Consider the following 17,391-nt stretch of genomic DNA (forward strand, 5'->3'; position numbering starts at 1 on the left):
AGCAAGAATGGCACGATCTAATAAACTTTCTCCATCTCAGATAAGTCACCTGATTGGTCATTGAACTCCCATCCAATCACGTATCACTTCTTATTAGTAGTTGCAAGATACGCTACTAATTATAACTTTTTAAGGTCTCAGCTTTCTCCCTATAAGGCGTCAAGTACTGCTAAGTGCTTAACTGCAGATTGTCAACCTTGTCAATTACATGTGTAAATTAAACTTGAAAAATAATCCAACGCGGCTTGATCCAACTCGACCTGATTCGTTTCACATCAATCAATCCGTTAGGCATTAGGCGTTAGGAACGATTCTATTAATGAATTGCAGCGTTGTTGGTCCGAATCCGAATTGGTTGTCTCATTACTTGATTCTAAAACAGACACTGTATCTGGTTGACTGTATTTTTTATAGGTCTGCCTTGAAATACACGTGTATTCCAGCGCTTTCATTTTAATGTATTCTGCGGTCAAGGAGGTCTCGTATGGATAAAGATGAATAAAAAATCGGCGCATGGGGGTTCTCGCTAATAGAAAAAATTGCGTAAAATTATTCTGAAACGCTACTTTTTGCTAACTGAGATTACAAAGTGATTGAGATTGACGTCATTCGAGACAACTTTAAACTGTCCTGTCTCGTGGTCGAGATCATAATACTTAATTGAAAAATTTATGTCCTATCTAAAAAAATATGATCAGTAACCTAATCTTCATGATAATACATGTTTGAATTAGTTTGTATCAAATTGATTTGAATGTTTCAAATTCCAGGAGCTCAATCGTATGATTCATCCTTTCCATGAATTCAAATAAAAACATCCATTGATGACCCAATTCTAAAGCCAAATGAAGATTTCAAAGTAAATTTGAAAATCATATCAGTAGAAACATTTGAGTTCAGATTGCAAAATTGAACGTGTTGAAGAGGTTTTTGATTTTAATTACACAACATTCTGCTGACTGTGAAATTAATAACTTACGTAGATATTCTCGTTGGATTCCAACTAGATGGAAATCATTATGATTTAAAAATAAACACACTTGTATTATTAACATGTAAAATCAACAATATAATGTACAAATTCAAAAGCACTACAAGTCCTCAAGTGATTCCAAATCATTGAGAATACATTCGTATCAATATTTATCATTAACTTTAGCTAGACATAATACTATTCTATATTTACAAACATGGACCAAGTTATTTATTTAATAATATTTGAGTTATAAATATTAATCATGATATCATTCTTGAAAAAAGTGAGTTTATTTATTAATCCTACCCTCCATACTCTAGGTCCCATTCATACTCAAATTATACTCTTAATACAATTCACACTTTCCTTCATTTAATACCTACTCTCCAATTTTTCCCTCTGTTTATGGCATTCGTAGCATACTATATTCATCCAATTCTCTCCACAGTTTTCCACTCTCCAAATAGCAAAGGATATTATAATTTATTTTTTTCAATCTAATACTGCTTTCTCATTTAACACATGTTCGCATGTCACTCTTTTCCTCTCAAACACATTTTTTCATCATCACTATATTCTTTTTTTCTCTCCATACCTTCCGTTCTTTCACATGCATTTCTCCACTTCTAATACATCCTTGCTCTCAATCTTCATATTGCATAATATTCACTCTCTCATACTTGATCAATATTTTTAATATTATCACAAATTCCCCATTTTATACAATTGATAGTAAAAGGTTTTCTGAGACTTTGTTTTGAATGATATTTTCGCAAGGGTTATCACATTTGTGCTCACAATTCATACACAATCCACATTATTTCATCCTGAATGAAACAAAATGGAGTGACAGAAATGTTTTCTGTCTCTTCAAACTCAATACCATGTCAATCAATATTCATTAGTCAGTGTAAACATTTCATTTACATTGTAGAATATCATTCCACATCACATGAAACTGTTCAAAGTCCCTTCAAACCCAATGGAATCCTATACCGTATTGAATCAACCCTACGTCACTTATCAAATTAATTTAAAACCATAATTTATTAGATTATTGGTAACACATTCCACTTGGAGCTGTTCACGATCACTTCAAATCCAATACAACATAACTTATTCAATTGAATGTCATCATTTACTGAATCTCATGCAGGCGCTTTTTTGAATCGAATGTCATTCTCTATAAATCGGAGAACAAATTGCATCCGCTCTCAAGAAAATCAGCCAAACTTTCATTAGCACTATAAATCTAATTCAAATTCGTTACAGTGTAATTTATTGAATACGATGTCACTTATCAAATTCAGATGATTATCACTCATCAGATCACTTATCACGGATGAAGATATATTATCACTTATCAATCAATCAGTGATCAATGAACAATTAGAAACAGTCACAACCACTCTTGACCAATGGATGGAGTCGTACATTAGCACCCATGCCTCCCGTTGTCCCTGCCAGGTAGTCGTGGAAATTGGACTCGAGGACCCATTTCAACCTCCTAAACCCGGGCAGAACCTGGGTAGCTAGGCGGCAGTCCCCTCCCTCTTGCACGGCAATAAAGTTACTAGCCTTGAAACCTGTTTCGGTGTTCCACATCCAGATGTCGGACTGTCCACGGTACCTGTGAATAAAATATGAAATGTGAAGTTGATACATGTATTTTCAAATTTATTAAAATTTCAAATGAACACATTTTAGGGACGGAAGAAGTTTTGGGCTTCTGCCTGTTTTTATACCACTATTGCGATTCTTCTGTCTCAATGAATGAATAATAATGAAACTTGAATTAAAAAAACACTTATGAAGTGAAATGTACTTACTATTGGTAGTGACGATCGTTTCGACCTGGTGTGGGACATCTTCAGAGTCAGAGTCTGTCCCACAACAGGTCGAAACGATATACAAATACGGATCAATAAATACGAGTGCAGTTGTTATTATGAAAATTGAAAGTTTTCCAGCACTGATTAACTCTGTCACTTGAAAACAAGAATTAAAACACTCATATTCACTTTACATATTCGTTTAACTATAGTATTTACTATATAAGATACTCGTTAATAAATGTAGGGCTACAATTTATTAGAAAATTGAACGAGAAAATGTTGCTTGCAAATTATATGGAAATTACGGAACATGTTTTCTTGGGCAACGCCCATGGAGAACAACTTGTATTGAAGTAGCTTGATTCTATTTAACGTCAATTTATTATTAGAGCAATCAATTTCATTCAAATGTAGAGTTTAAAGTAGTAAGATTTAAGAATGTTGATCATTTTGATTCAACTGTGATTTTCGATAACCCTGACACTCAAATAGTAGGCTCTAATGAATTGTCATTTCTTGGTGAATTTTCAGAACTATATCCTGTAGCTCATCTTTCAAGTAGTGAATGAACAGTTTACAGTCTCGCTACATAATTCTCATGAGGTTTTCGAGATATTGATATCCTATCTTTTAAAATCTTATAAGAACATTTTCTCTGGTTCATAAAAAAAAATCTGAAAAGCATTAGGTTGAAAAATCAGTAACGCTGAGATTGGTCCTATATGGTCAATCTGGTCATAACCATATCAGACCGATTCACATATGATATTATCGAGATAATCTACTATTTAGTTCATGACAAGAATCCAACTCTATCAATAGCTTCAAAATGGAAATGTGATTAGACGCAATAGAGCCAACCAGTTTACTGGCTATCATATTTTATGGTGCAAAAAATTCAAAGTATGTCAGCAGAAACATATCCGATTTATTTTTGCTTTTTCAAACGTCAACTACACCTTGCAGATCCTTTTATAGGAACAATACTTACATATGATCAAATACTTGTGTGTTGTCAACAGTAATTACTGCAAAATAAGTGATACATTCATCAATTTGCAACTCTCCTTTTCTAGCACTGACCTAGCCCAACGTTGAAAAATAACAGTTGATTTTTCAAGCCAAATCTGGAGGGACTCAGTTTTTCTGATCGTTAGTATTGTTGATAACGGCGAAGGAAAGCAATGATTGTTTCAGAAAGAAAATTGATCGTAATAGATCATGCCAATACCGACAATGATTGAGACGTTAATCACTGATTAAGAGTTGATACAAAGTTGCATCTCCAAAGAAAACAGAACGTGAAAGCGTTTAGTTGTATTGACATGAACGAACAGCATTCCTTGGCTTGTCAATCCTATTCAATCAGTTAGTTGATTTATCACTTCGCTGAACCATATTAGCTGTCGATAATGTCCACTCAGGTGGTGATCAGGTATTTCCAACCTATGAGCTACTAAGTGCTGATTAGCAGGTCTTTTAATGTTGGATACCGTACTCTGATAATTAACAGATGACAATTAACAGGGGTACTAAAAGAGAAATATTGATGGATGGGATTCTAGATTCCCATGTAGGGGGGATAGTAGGGGAATGATTGATTAAAAATCAAGTAAATTATCTGGCGCAATGACATCGATATATTTCGATTTCACTATTCCACAAACATTTAGATATTGAGTCCAATCTTCTGCTATCATAATATCATAATTTATCTTGAATTATAACTCGATGATTCGTTTCAAACTCAAAAATTGGTGTCTTCCATAATCCAATACCGTGGAAATAATATGCACATATAAAAAATAAGCTCATTCTTATCCATGTATTACAGTCTCTTTCAAATTGAGGTTTATTTACAAATCCATTAGAAATACAGTACATGGATAAAATAATATAAAGCACTCGTGAATTTTTCCCACATAGACAAGTCTGTGTATGGGGAAAGAGTTCTAATGAAAAAAAACTCTGTACTAAAAAGAAAATAATAAATATTTACAATACAGCTTAAAAAATAAAAAGTTGATTAAATTTAGGGAAGAAAGTAAAAATTAGTTGGCCTTTTCCATTTGTGAGTTGCTACATAGAACGTATAAGAATAGATAAAAAACCAACTCTCGATCTTCTCTCTATAGTTTTTATAATCATCATATTCACTCAAAATCTGAATTGATGAGTGAAAAAAAATAAATGAGTGGAAAAACTGAACAAGTGAAAAAAATGAATGAGCAAAAATCAAGAAATCCGTAGAGCTTTGGTTGACTTACCTGAAGAATAAGTTCAGCCCATTATCAGTGCCGAGCAGCACAAACTTGGTAGGTTTCAGTCCAACATCTATAACTGTTCCATTGGCAGATTTGCGTCTCAGACAATCAGTATCGATTGCGAACAGATGCTTAGCTGACAAATATGTGAAATAGAGCCGGGAAGGTCCGAGCGGCCTCTTGACCAGAGCTAAGTAGAGGACGTCCCGACGTCCGCAGTCCATGGTGGTGGCTGTAGGGAGGACGACACGGTACCCTGACGCGTCAGCGACGTTCCAGACGATAATCGCGCGAGTCGCTGCGTCGCTGATGTATAGGAATGCGCGTCCGTCTGATCCGTATTCGACCACTAAGTACTGGAGGCGACTCACCGTGCAGACTAGCTGGTTGAGGTTGATCGTTTTCAGCAGCTGCAATTCATGATAAAAATAAATATTGATTTTTTTTTAAATCCGTCAAAGAATAAGAGTGAGAAAGTAGAAGCATAGTCTCTATCTTATTTCAATTTATCCTAGCTCTTATCACTATAAGTGATCAAGTGGTAGAGTGGAGATCACTGTCCAAACTTCGCCACGTCAACAAATAATGAAAAGTCATTCTATTTTATCATATTCTATAAGCATTTATGATGCTTATGCTTTTTTATCGTACAGTCTTTGGAAGAAGGTGAGAGCACGGAGTAATGAGCAACATAATGTTCCAAGTAATGTCTCTTTTTTCTGTGGTGAGAGGATATAAATTGTCGAACGTTTTTTTAGGCAGCCGTCAAAGCACAATTGAGACAGTATAAGCGTAGAATAATCAAATATGGAATAGTGTTATGTTTTTTCTATGATACAGTCCTTGTAAAGAGGTGGAAGGGTGTAAATTTCTAAACGTGATTGAAGATTGGTCCAGCATTGGACAGAAAGTGAGGATAAGACGATTTTTTCTTGTAAAGTGACATAAGGAAGAGCTAAATTTTCTCAGATCATTCTCATGACTGTTCTCTGATAGTGATTATTATGTGCACAGTATTTTATTCTTAGTTTCAGTTTCATTAAGCTATTATTGTTTCTGTTACTGATAATATTATTGATCAACCAATTCATAAACTGATAATGGGCGAATGGAGAAGCAATGAAGAAGAATGAATAATATGTGGGTGACATAAAAATTGAATGAGAGTATTTGTAGCCTACCATGAAATTGAAAATGGTCAGTCACATTGGAGGAAGAGTGATTATAAAAGACATAATATTGAAAAGACAACAAGACTACATTGAACTGCGAGTAATTAACTTGAATTAATCAGATTACTTGATGTTACTTGAATTTTCAAGTAGAAATTGTAATGACAGAAAAACGTTAATCATTCACTAGCAAAGACGATAATTATGGAGCTAATTCTATAGCTACTACTTAGTTTCCCTGTGCCACTAGCTTCCCACCATATACATTTATTCATTATTTCCCCAATAATAATCACTTTTTTCTATGCCACCTACTACACAATATATTTTTGAATGACTTTCCTAATACTGTAATGATTGATTGATTGATTGATTACCTTGCCAGTGTCGGCATCGAACGCCCACACCTTGGGTGAGGCTCTCCTGACAGGCGTGTCGAGAGTATTCACCACTCCAGAGTCGAGCACCCACAGAACACCCTTGTGGTCCAGGAAGATGTCGACTGCATTCTGTATGGCATCTGGACTGCCTTCCTCGTGCATCTCCCAGCAGGGAAACGGAGCGATCCGCGGACGACATTTGTTCGCTGTTCTCAGGTTCACCTGTCCAATTAGATTATTGAATTAAAATCGAAAGTAATAAATATTAATCACAGAATAAAAGCATAATTTGGAATTAACTCCATTATTCTACTTCATTAACTCTATTAGACTATCGTATATCTCATCAACTCCATTAGCTGGAGTTTTACACCAACCAATAAAGCAATCCCTCAATCTACTAACAACCCGGTTCTCTATTCGAGTTTTGGTTCTGTAAAGTAGTGTTTTATCTATAAATCTACAAACTACATTTTCAACTTTATAGCCCTGACTATCAGTATTCCTCTGAATCATCGATGATGAGCATTGAACTATAGAGAGGAAAGAATTCATAGTTTGTCTTTGATTGAACAACTACAATTATTATTATCAGGTGGAATAACTTATTTTTGAATCTCATCACATATTGATATAACTCTTAGGGGCTGTGAGAAATAATATCAGTGATAATAATTGTCATTATAGATGAGATTATCGTTTTTCTCAGTATGATAAAGAATACTATTTTTAAAATGTAGGCTACCGTACGTCAGAGTCTTATTTCTGCATAATATTATCCAAGTGACTTCTCAAGATACTTCTACCTCTGAACGATTAAAATTTTGTTTTCATTATATTCTCGAAAGAAGAATCTTCCACTACAAAAATAACAGGCACAACTCGAAACTTACGTTTATCCTATTCTTTGAGTGGATTTCGAATTTAAGATAAGATATACGTCAGATACAATTTATTGACATAATGTTCATTCTCATTAGTCTATGATTCTCAGCAGTAATTCATGATATTGAAGAAGAAAATAACTTAGGTGAAATACTTCTACTACTTAGAAAAGACTTTTTCTTCCAAAACACTTTAAAATCTACTTTGTGAAAATATTTAAGGACTGAAAATTTTGTGAAGTGAAGAACTACAACACATAACGGAGCAAGAACTAGTTCGGACTATGTGTAACCTTATCTAAATTTTGGAGAGGGATAAGGTTACCTTATTTTTCCTCTCCCTATAATTTCGATGATGTACTTGTATGAATGAATAAAGAATAACAATCACTTCTACTTCTTAAAAAATGGGGGAAAATTATTTCGCAATATTGTTCAATGTAGAGTCTATAATCATACCTTTCCTATGGTGAAAGGCACCCCAGACCGATAGCGGGGAGTCAACAGCAGTGCCCAGTCTCTATGCATCTGCACTTTGGACACGATGATGTTTTTGGGAATGTAGCGGCCTGACTGTTCATAGACACTCCTGGTGGCCGGGCAGGGCCACTCCAGGTCACTGGCCATCAGCTGGAAGGACCAATCAGAGAGCAGCGCCTGGTCGGGGTTGAGAGGCAGCCATGGTTTGGAGCCCTCAACCAGTGTGGTCGACCATAAGGTGCCTGTCAGGAAGGCCATCATTGTGGCTGGACTGGTCATGGTTGCGGTGCAGCCTGTGGTCGTGTTTAGGTGTCCTAAAAACAATCAGGATAAAAACGTTATGTTTGATTGAGTGGATTTGGGATATAGAGTGCTATAAACCAGTTTTCAGAGTTTTCGGTTTAAGAAAAGGTCTGAGGTCTCGCAGAGTTGATAACTCCTAGAAAGCTCAAAAATTCGCGATTTCTCAAGAAACTGAAGAATGGAAGAGTTTTGATGTCCTTGAAAAAAAAGATGCATTTAGATAGAAAACAAGATATTGTCCTATTGAGATGTCGCAAGAGAATGAGAGGGATCAATTATTATTTTATGTTTTTTCAAAAGAATTTGGTATTGAAATCTATAGTTTGAACTATTATAGAGAGACTACTAGAATGTAGACTGTTCTCCTACGTTTCCCACGATGTTCCATTTCAAATCTTCAATCCAATATTCGTTACTTTTGAAAACTTATTGATTCCCAATTTTTATCAAAAGTCTGGTTTATGAACCGCCATTGCTGTGACGTTTGAATGAGCTGCTACTGTGGGAGTGGGGCTTGTCTGGCCAATGACAGACGTTTAACTTGAATAGGTCATTCATCTACCAATCATAACGCTTGTACGTTATTTGCTGTTCCATTTTCTAGTTCAAGTTTGTCAAATGACAATTGTCACTAGCTTAGCGATTGACAATGGTGTAACAACCAAAACCGGTACATCGATTTGAATAAATTTGTGGTTGTGATAATTTTATGTATTTTTATTTAATAACAACGATTTTGCAGAACAGAAACTACAATAAATGATAATCTATAGTTCTCTCAAACCAATTAAATAGTGTATGTTGTCATGAACTGTATTTGATAATTCTCATGTTTTTTTTTTCAAAATTATAAAGAGAGAATATTATTGTCAAATATCATCTCTTGTTAAATCACATTTCTGTACTATCACGTCGTAGCTTTTTGCATTTCCACTACTTATAACATTGTAACGTTATATTTTTCACGTAATAAGATTCGAAAAGTATATCTGTTAATGAGAGTTAAACTTTATAAATTTTGAAAGGAACAAAATTTCCACGACTAATAAGAAATCAAATTAATATCTTGAACATAATATAAAGTACTATGTCCTCAATTGCATAGAATTTTGAATTAAATCACACTACGATTATTTTTTGGAGTTGAACTCACGTGTTGATAGGATCGAGAACAAGCAAACATCTCAATAAATATACCGACTTTATTTTCCTTAATGAACCGCAATAAAATTGAGGTTACCTGATCCTTGTTTACCCACTACACACAATATCAGTCAATTCTATAATATTCATCCATCTACGAATGAAACACACTCAGATCATATGATTTATCACTTGTTCCCACAATTTGATGAATGATATTCCTGGGAATGCTATTTGCTGAAAAAAACTCAATTCTACCTTGTTAGAAATAACCATAGCCTACTACAGATAGATATCTAAAGTAAGCCATGAAATAACTCAATTTCACCTTGTTCTCCCAACATGTCTAACTTTCCAGGAAGGATCCAGCACGATTCTTCTCTAATTCTGATTGTTTAATACAAATAGTTTAAATACATTTCCTCATAATTGATAATAACTTGAAATCAATTATCTGGGAAAGTAACATGAAACCACACCAACACTTTATCACCAGCTCTAGTTGAGGGGAGTCGCTACACTAACAGCACTTATATTAACATTCAGAGAACCATAATATTTCGTGCTTTAGAATTGATTAGTAGAACTATTGCTCTCAAATAAACTATTATTCCTTTTTTGACGTAGTACAACCTACATCATTATCTAAATCTAATTTGTATAAATTATTTTTCGAACACTAGTACGCAAACTGAAAGTTTAAAACGTGAAATGGACTCTCAGTAATTGAGAAGTATCAACGTAAATCATATTGTACATGTGCACTTTATAAGAACTTGAAATAAGAACTTAAATATGAATTTGAAGAGAAACCCAAAACAATTAAATTACAAAAACAATAACACAACAATTAAACAACAAAACAATACAACTTTCAAATGTTACCCAGAAATCCGTGATTGCTATGATTTATTGGCACTAATAAGTCTATCTGTCTCGATATTTTATTTTGATCAAACTCTTGAGCTATGAATTTCAAACTTTTCAATAATAAAAAACTGTATTCCGTATTTCTTCTGAATTTACTAGATAAGAACTCATCTTATTTGAAAGTATGTTGACTTGTGGAAGTACTCTGGGTCTCAATGTATTGAGTATTTCCTATTTCTTGAGTGATTTGTCAGACATTCAATAATAATATAGTCGAGTTCTCTGGAATAACAGATATAAACTCACCTTATATTCAACTCCTGGATAATTAAATTGGTGCACTAGATAGATTTATCCTCCAATCACTCTTAAACCACCTTTTTTGATGTGAATAAAACTATTGGGAACTGTTATCACTCTTCTGCTACATATTCAAAAATGAACGCAGTTTCAATACTGATCTCTTTCTACGAAACTGTTATTTAGGAGCCCATTATCTTCTCAAACTCTTTTTATAAAATCGTATCAAATTTTTTTGTGCTTTATCTAATCTAGATGAAAATCTGGAAAGGCGTCCTCCAAACGTAGCTTTCATCGCAACTCACTTTAGTGAACTTCACTGTCAGCATTCTCCATATATATAACATTGATGATTCCCCTTTAATCAATGCTGACAGTTTGAAGTGAATCTCACTCTAGTAGAGTATTGAGTTACGGTACTGATGAATGAACTGCCAGTTGTCAAGGACTCACGTTTTATCTGTTATCTCTCCATGTGGAAGAAGAGCCGGCACTTCATCCATCCAAGAGTTTACTCAACTTTGGAAAAATTGCATCATATATAATGCGAATTTGAGAATAATTAGAAATTAGCAGCATAAAATGTGGAATATGATTGGAAATGGAGTTTTCTGTAAAGCATGTAACAAATTATGAAGAATTGGTTTTTTGTAAGTGCCTTACAAACTGTACTTTGGCTGAGCTCTGGCTATATACATTCAAAAACATCAACGATTTTATGCTATACGGATATTTGTTTACATTGTAATACTGAGCTGTATGGAATGGTTTCCATTAATGGTTCTTATTCTCTACTGTAGAATCATCCATAATTGAGGCTTGAGGGATTTCTCCCCCTATCTCAAGACGCTGAGTTACCTCTTCACTTAGTTGTCTAGTCAGTTTTCCACTTCCCTTTCACATAACTGATGATTAGATAAATAATAATAATTAATAGAAAAATCAGGATAGTTGAACACCAACTATAGAAGACTCGACTATAGAAGGGAATTGTCGACATTGTGAAGCATTGAGAATGGAACTTATTTCGTATGTGGTTTTCGTCTTGAAAAAATTTCTTTCAAACTCTCAATTTTTTTAGTTCGTCATAATGAAATTTCTGAAGTGGATAGATTGATCATTCAAACTGTTGATAGATTGGAACTTGAATCATCACTGAGTTGTTTAGGCCTATAAATTTTTCCACTTCCCTTTTACAGGACTGATTATTAGATATTGATAGAAAAATCCGGATAGTTTCACACCATACTCGACCAGAGAGGGAAGAGTTATCTACATTGTGAAGTTTTGAGAATGGAACTTATTCCGTAATTGGTTCTCGTCTTAAAAAACGTTTTTTCGAACTCTCAATTATTTTAGTTCGTCATAAAGAAATTTCTGCAGTAAATGGATTGATCATTCAAATTGTTGAATAGATTGGAACTGGAATCATCCTCAATCAAGTTTCAGCAATTGAAAAAATTAAAGACCAGTCATGATTATCAGTGAATCAGTTTGGATTAGAAGCGAAAGATTCTATAAAGCGAATACCTACACAAAAATTTTCCTCAACTCACCTTATTATAACTGTAACTCCTCTTCTTCCAAAGTCAATGACAACTCCTTCTTCAAAAAAGTATATTCTATATTTATTCCTTCAGAATTGGATGAATTTTATTATCTATAATGATCTATTAAACTCTACTATTAGAGTAAGAAGCAATATTCTATTCCATAAAGACACCAGTTTTGCATCATCAACATTCAGTTTTGTGATAGCTTGCATTCAGTCTATTACTTTCCATGATCTAATTTCAGAAGATTTATCCAATTGGAAGAATAAAGAAATCTTATACTTATTCTTAATTGTGATAAAATCTTTGATGCAGTTACAAGATTGGCCAGTTGTTTATCGTCCCAGAATATTTCTCTTGTAAACACTTTGGATTATGATTGAAAATAGGATTTTAGATTTTGATTAGCTGGATAAACCAGTTACTGAATGGTTGGTTTAGTGAAATACTCTAAGCATTACGTTTAAATATCACCAATGCTGACAGATTAAAGTGAATCTCTCACTATAGCGAAGGTTGGTTGGGCGTGATTAGGCTAGAGCGTGAGTTGCAATGAATGAACTGTGGTTTTAAATTTATGACAATGTCCAGGTGTTTCAATGACAAACCTATCTCATAAACTTGGTATGTTTGCACGAAATCTAATCGCCTACCTTTCCTCAATTCACTTTTTGCCTTACTATTTTGGCTGAATAAATGGATCAAGAACTGGTTAATCGTTCATTACAATAAATTGATATGGTTCAGTTCCATTAAGTTTCAGACTCATGAATGCAAATGGAGAGTTCAAGACCCATGGAATGATTTTGATGTGAAGGAGGTTTGTTTGTTGAAAATTGGAAGTTTGTTGAAATTCACGGGAGAGCTTTAAGATGCATTTTAATGCTCTAAAATTTTATTAAATAGTAGATTTATTGTGGATGCTTTTGGATTATTGGAACTGGTTTCCCGTTAGAGAAAAAAACTTGCGTGGATTTCTATCCACTTTGGTTGTTCGAAATCCTAGGACTTCCACGTGATATGGTTATTATAAAATTTTCCATTTGAAAATAAAGTGTAAATCTCCCAGCAACAAAATAGAACTGATGTTTTTGAACAACTATCACAATAAGTACAAAATGTAGATGAACATACTATTGACAATACTTCCAAGTTGAGAATAATATAAATTTCATTCGAACTCAGTAATTACTTATGTATAAGAGAGGTAAGTCGAAGTTCTTATTAATTATTTTTCAACGGAGCACACTAAGGTATACCATATAGCTTGAGAAGACTCTCAATGATTCCATAATATTATTGTCACTATTAATTTCTTGAGCTGACATAGTATAAAATTACTCATCGTTGAGTTCCAATTCAATCTCTGCAACAGTTGTTCTCCATTGACTGCCAAGTCAATTATTATGTCTTATTAATGGCTTTTCAATTCAAACCTCAAACAAGGGGTTGTTTGGCATTAGAAGCATTTCCTATTTTTCATCTTGAAGAAGCTTACATTGTTATTGACTTTACATGCCTTTCATTTATAGATAAGCAGAATCTACAAAAAAATCATCTTGATTTCTCTTACTTTTCATGGAATAATTTATCATTACACTTGAAAATAACTTGCTCTTAACATTGGAAAATCATCAATTCTTAATAAAGTTGAATCTAACAATTTTGGCATAGCTGAGTCTATTTATAAATTCAGCGTTAATTTCCCTCTATATTCCACCACTAATCTATTCATGGCTCGATGAATCAGCAAGTCTCCTGTTATTTCTAGTCACCAAAACATTCAGCCTAACTAATAATTTATATTGTATCAGCTAATGAGATGATAATTAGCAAAAGTTCCTGTTCATTTTAAGAAAAACATTCATAGTTTCTCCTAAGCTCAGTAGCTTTAAGTTACTCTCAATATCATACTACTCACATCAAATCATAAGACTTCTCTCTCTTGTCGCTCTATTTAATTGTTCTGTTTTCACCAAATTACACTTCAAAAAGACGAACTAAGTTCCTACCTTTTTTCTCTTGAGGATCTATTTGTTACTCAACAATCAATATTCCAGGGGTGTTCACGGTGGGGGGGAGGGAGGAGGGAGCGAAGACGCAGACTGCGTCATTAAAATTTCTTGTATTTGGAAAGGTCCAAAAAAATTTAATTACTATTAGAAATTAACGTCCAACGACCTTTTCTTGTTGTGAGGGTGCCTTATTTATTTGCGGGGGTTTGGTACTAAATTTGAAATATTTGAATATAAAGGGGGGTGCATCATTGAGCTTGGGGGGATTCTCGACTTTTTCACCAATTATTATTTATCATTAATTTTATTTTTAAATTTCTATTGAAATAATTAAAATAAAATTCTTGAAATATATGCCACATCAATCATTTAAGCATACCTTTCGATAATATACAGTTGGCCTAGGTGTAGTCTCTAATAAAGAAACGATAAGTTCGATAAATTTTATCAAAATTTGACCTACTGAAATCATAATTATTATTAAAAAGTAGATAAATATTATGTGATATTGCATAATGTCTTGCAATCAGACAATATAGGACCCAGTCACATCCTAGCTTCAATATAACAAAAAAAATATATATCATGTTGATAAAATTCTTTCAGTTATCTGGTATTCTAGTCTTGGTGCTGTTGGATAAGTTACGGTTTATGAGTCATTTCCAGAATAAAATTGGAATAGCAATTCGGTACTCGGCTCTAGAACTGTATACGCCTTTATCACGTATCCAGATGCATATCTAACGGTGTGACAGAGATAGTATCATAGCGCACGTTCAGCTAAAAAAGCCTTCTCTATTTCTCTTGTACTACGTCACGTGTGCTGAACCCAAGTTTATAAACATGCAGCCATAACTATAAAATTAATAGTCAATCAATTAGTCGAGTTTCGTCTTAGATTATTGAAGCTGTTAAGAAGACCGAAGAAACAATAGGTGAGTCCATTTAAGGATAGAAAAATTCCATAAATTTCTACAATAATTGTACAGGCTTTCCATATTCAGGGGAATTAAATCGATTGTTTATACTCTAAAATCTAAACTTATACCAATTACGTATGTTTGTTCTGATTTCCAAAGTCACATTTTTAGCCTAAACCAAGTTTCATAGAAAAATCTGGAGTATTTTCTCAATAAATTCTTCAATTCTTTCCTGTATAAGGTGATGCCACTGTTGCAAACAATGCTATTAGTTGAGAGCTGGAATTTCAATAATTTGTTTATCACGCTAGTAAGATGCATTGTTGGACGTTGAGTCATAATATTCATCTTCACAAAAATATGATAGAATATCCCAAATGTCGTTAATCTTAGTACATAACCATAATCTTTGTCATAATCTTTGCACATAGCTATACATTGTAGTTGTCAATTCCGTTTACCAGTGTATTACGGTGTTTTTGAATACTAATTGAATTCTTGGTTCGGAAATTTCAAATTCTTGCTGTGGTCTTCTTATTTTTCATGTACGGTACCAAATACACTCCTATAATATTTTAGGTTACCGGGTACAAGCTATTTGGAATGGAGGAAAATCCAATCAGGAATTCCTTGCATGTGATTGCTATGCTTCTCTCTTTTTTTAATATCATATTTCTATGTCAATTCGATAGACCTCAAATAACTGTCAATTGATAGACAATTCGATGCACTCTCGATCAGTTGTGATTCTGCTTAAATATTAGGCCTAATCATTCGAACAATCAATCAAATTGTTCAGTTTTATCAATTTCAATTATATCCACCGATACTAAGAACACATTAGGCCTGTATGCCAGGAGTACCTCAGGGGAGGTCTTTGACGCAGACCGCAGTCGACCAATTTGCGGGAGCTAAACTTTATCTAAATTATAGAGGGTGCATCATCGGGAAGGGGGGCTCAGTAGCCCTACCCGTGCTTATTGTATCGATGAATAAGTCAATTAGATACTCAAGCAAAACAGATCGAGATTTTTCGAATTCCTCTAGGAAATTAATTAATTTTCATTCCAATACATTATTCATAAATAAATCCTGAAATTTTGCTCTGCTCTTGTTTGATATCTGTTCGGGTACCAGCTATGTATGACTTCTACATTTCTGCCTGTAATGACATTTCAAAAATCCTTTTTCAAAGCTAAAAGCAATTATATTTTTAATTTCTCCACAAGATGTTACACATACAGTGCGGTAATAAACGTAATAATTGGAAGTGAAATGTTTGTTCAATTATTGTCGGTTTTTGAACAGACTGAATGTCGTCGCCACTGGCTTGCATTTCACTTTGTTTGAGATAAGAATCAAAAAGTGACAGTAGTCCATGTAACATTTGTGCATGTCACACCCACAAGGCTACTCAGGGTACCACAACACATTTCACTCACTGTTCTCTGTAATATACATTCAGTTCTTTATAATACAATGTCTGCCCTGAGCACATAATACAAATCACAATAATTCGTGCTGTCCACAAATTACAAAATATCCCTTTCACTCCAGTTCTGTGGCAATGTAGACCCTTTTCCTATACATCCACTACGGCACATAATGTTATTAGTGCTTGAAACAGTTGAGACTACTAGGCAATATAGTTGAATGTTATTGGAATCGTGATAGAATACTGAAAATCCTTCCAGCGGTGTTGTTGTTGTGCTTTTCAATATGACGATTGTGTTTGACTTTGCATTCGATAATCTTGATGAAACTTATTCTCTAGAGAGGAAGAATTCGTCAACATTGTGGTCCAAGTATTTCTCTCCCCAACTATTGTTGTAGACCTCGATCCAATAAATGAGAAAATTATAATATCCTCCAGAGCTACATTCCATGGAGCTTGATAAGTGGAGACTATACCTAGATTCCTTGATCACAGAACAAGTCATAAATAATATTGGTAGATGTGATATGTTTATTATTGAAGTTAATTTGAATTTTCACATCCTATGAATATTTTTATAGTATGACTGATCTTTTTTTGTGACAGGCATGAGAAATTCGACAATATATTAACGTTTATCCTCAACTATTATTTGCCGAACACTTTTAAATGTTGAATGAATACATTCAGAGCTGGATATTGAATTGTTATGTATTCGATAGGAGTTACCAACCCCCCCTCCCAAAGATCTCTAGATTTGAAAAAATATTCAGCTACCCCCTCCCCAACAATCCCTCCCCAACAAAAATTGGGAATCCCGAAACCCGGCAAAAAAAGGTCACCAGTTTCAATGATATGGTC

The 17,391-nt window shown here is 33.9% G+C and overlaps 2 protein-coding genes across 4 annotated transcripts in view; one reads left to right on the top strand and one right to left on the bottom strand.

Annotated features, from left to right (window-relative positions):
* Positions 1-17,391, top strand: part of LOC111062260 (major royal jelly protein 3) — an 80,462-nt gene that overhangs the window by 54,557 nt on the left and 8,514 nt on the right. Inside the window, exon 1 of one of the 3 annotated variants that reach the window (XM_022349955.2) lies at positions 14,758-15,110. The exons of the other annotated variants lie outside the window; for them this stretch is intronic. The gene's annotated coding sequence lies outside the window, so the exon portion shown is untranslated. Of the gene's footprint in view, positions 1-14,757; positions 15,111-17,391 lie in introns of those variants that run through there. 3 annotated transcript variants of the gene reach the window in all.
* On the bottom strand, positions 1,044-10,819 carry LOC111062320 (major royal jelly protein 5). Its single transcript, XM_039434017.1, has 5 exons — positions 10,614-10,819; positions 7,971-8,305; positions 6,625-6,849; positions 5,079-5,485; positions 1,044-2,606 (listed from the first exon to the last, which is right to left on the bottom strand). The coding sequence occupies exons 2-5, from the start codon at positions 8,268-8,270 to the stop codon at positions 2,366-2,368; spliced, it is 1,173 nt and encodes a 390-aa protein (XP_039289951.1). The 5' UTR covers positions 8,271-8,305; positions 10,614-10,819; the 3' UTR covers positions 1,044-2,365.

The sequence above is a fragment of the Nilaparvata lugens genome, chromosome 8, assembly GCF_014356525.2.
Source record: "Nilaparvata lugens isolate BPH chromosome 8, ASM1435652v1, whole genome shotgun sequence".
NCBI classification, from domain to species: domain Eukaryota; kingdom Metazoa; phylum Arthropoda; class Insecta; order Hemiptera; family Delphacidae; genus Nilaparvata; species Nilaparvata lugens.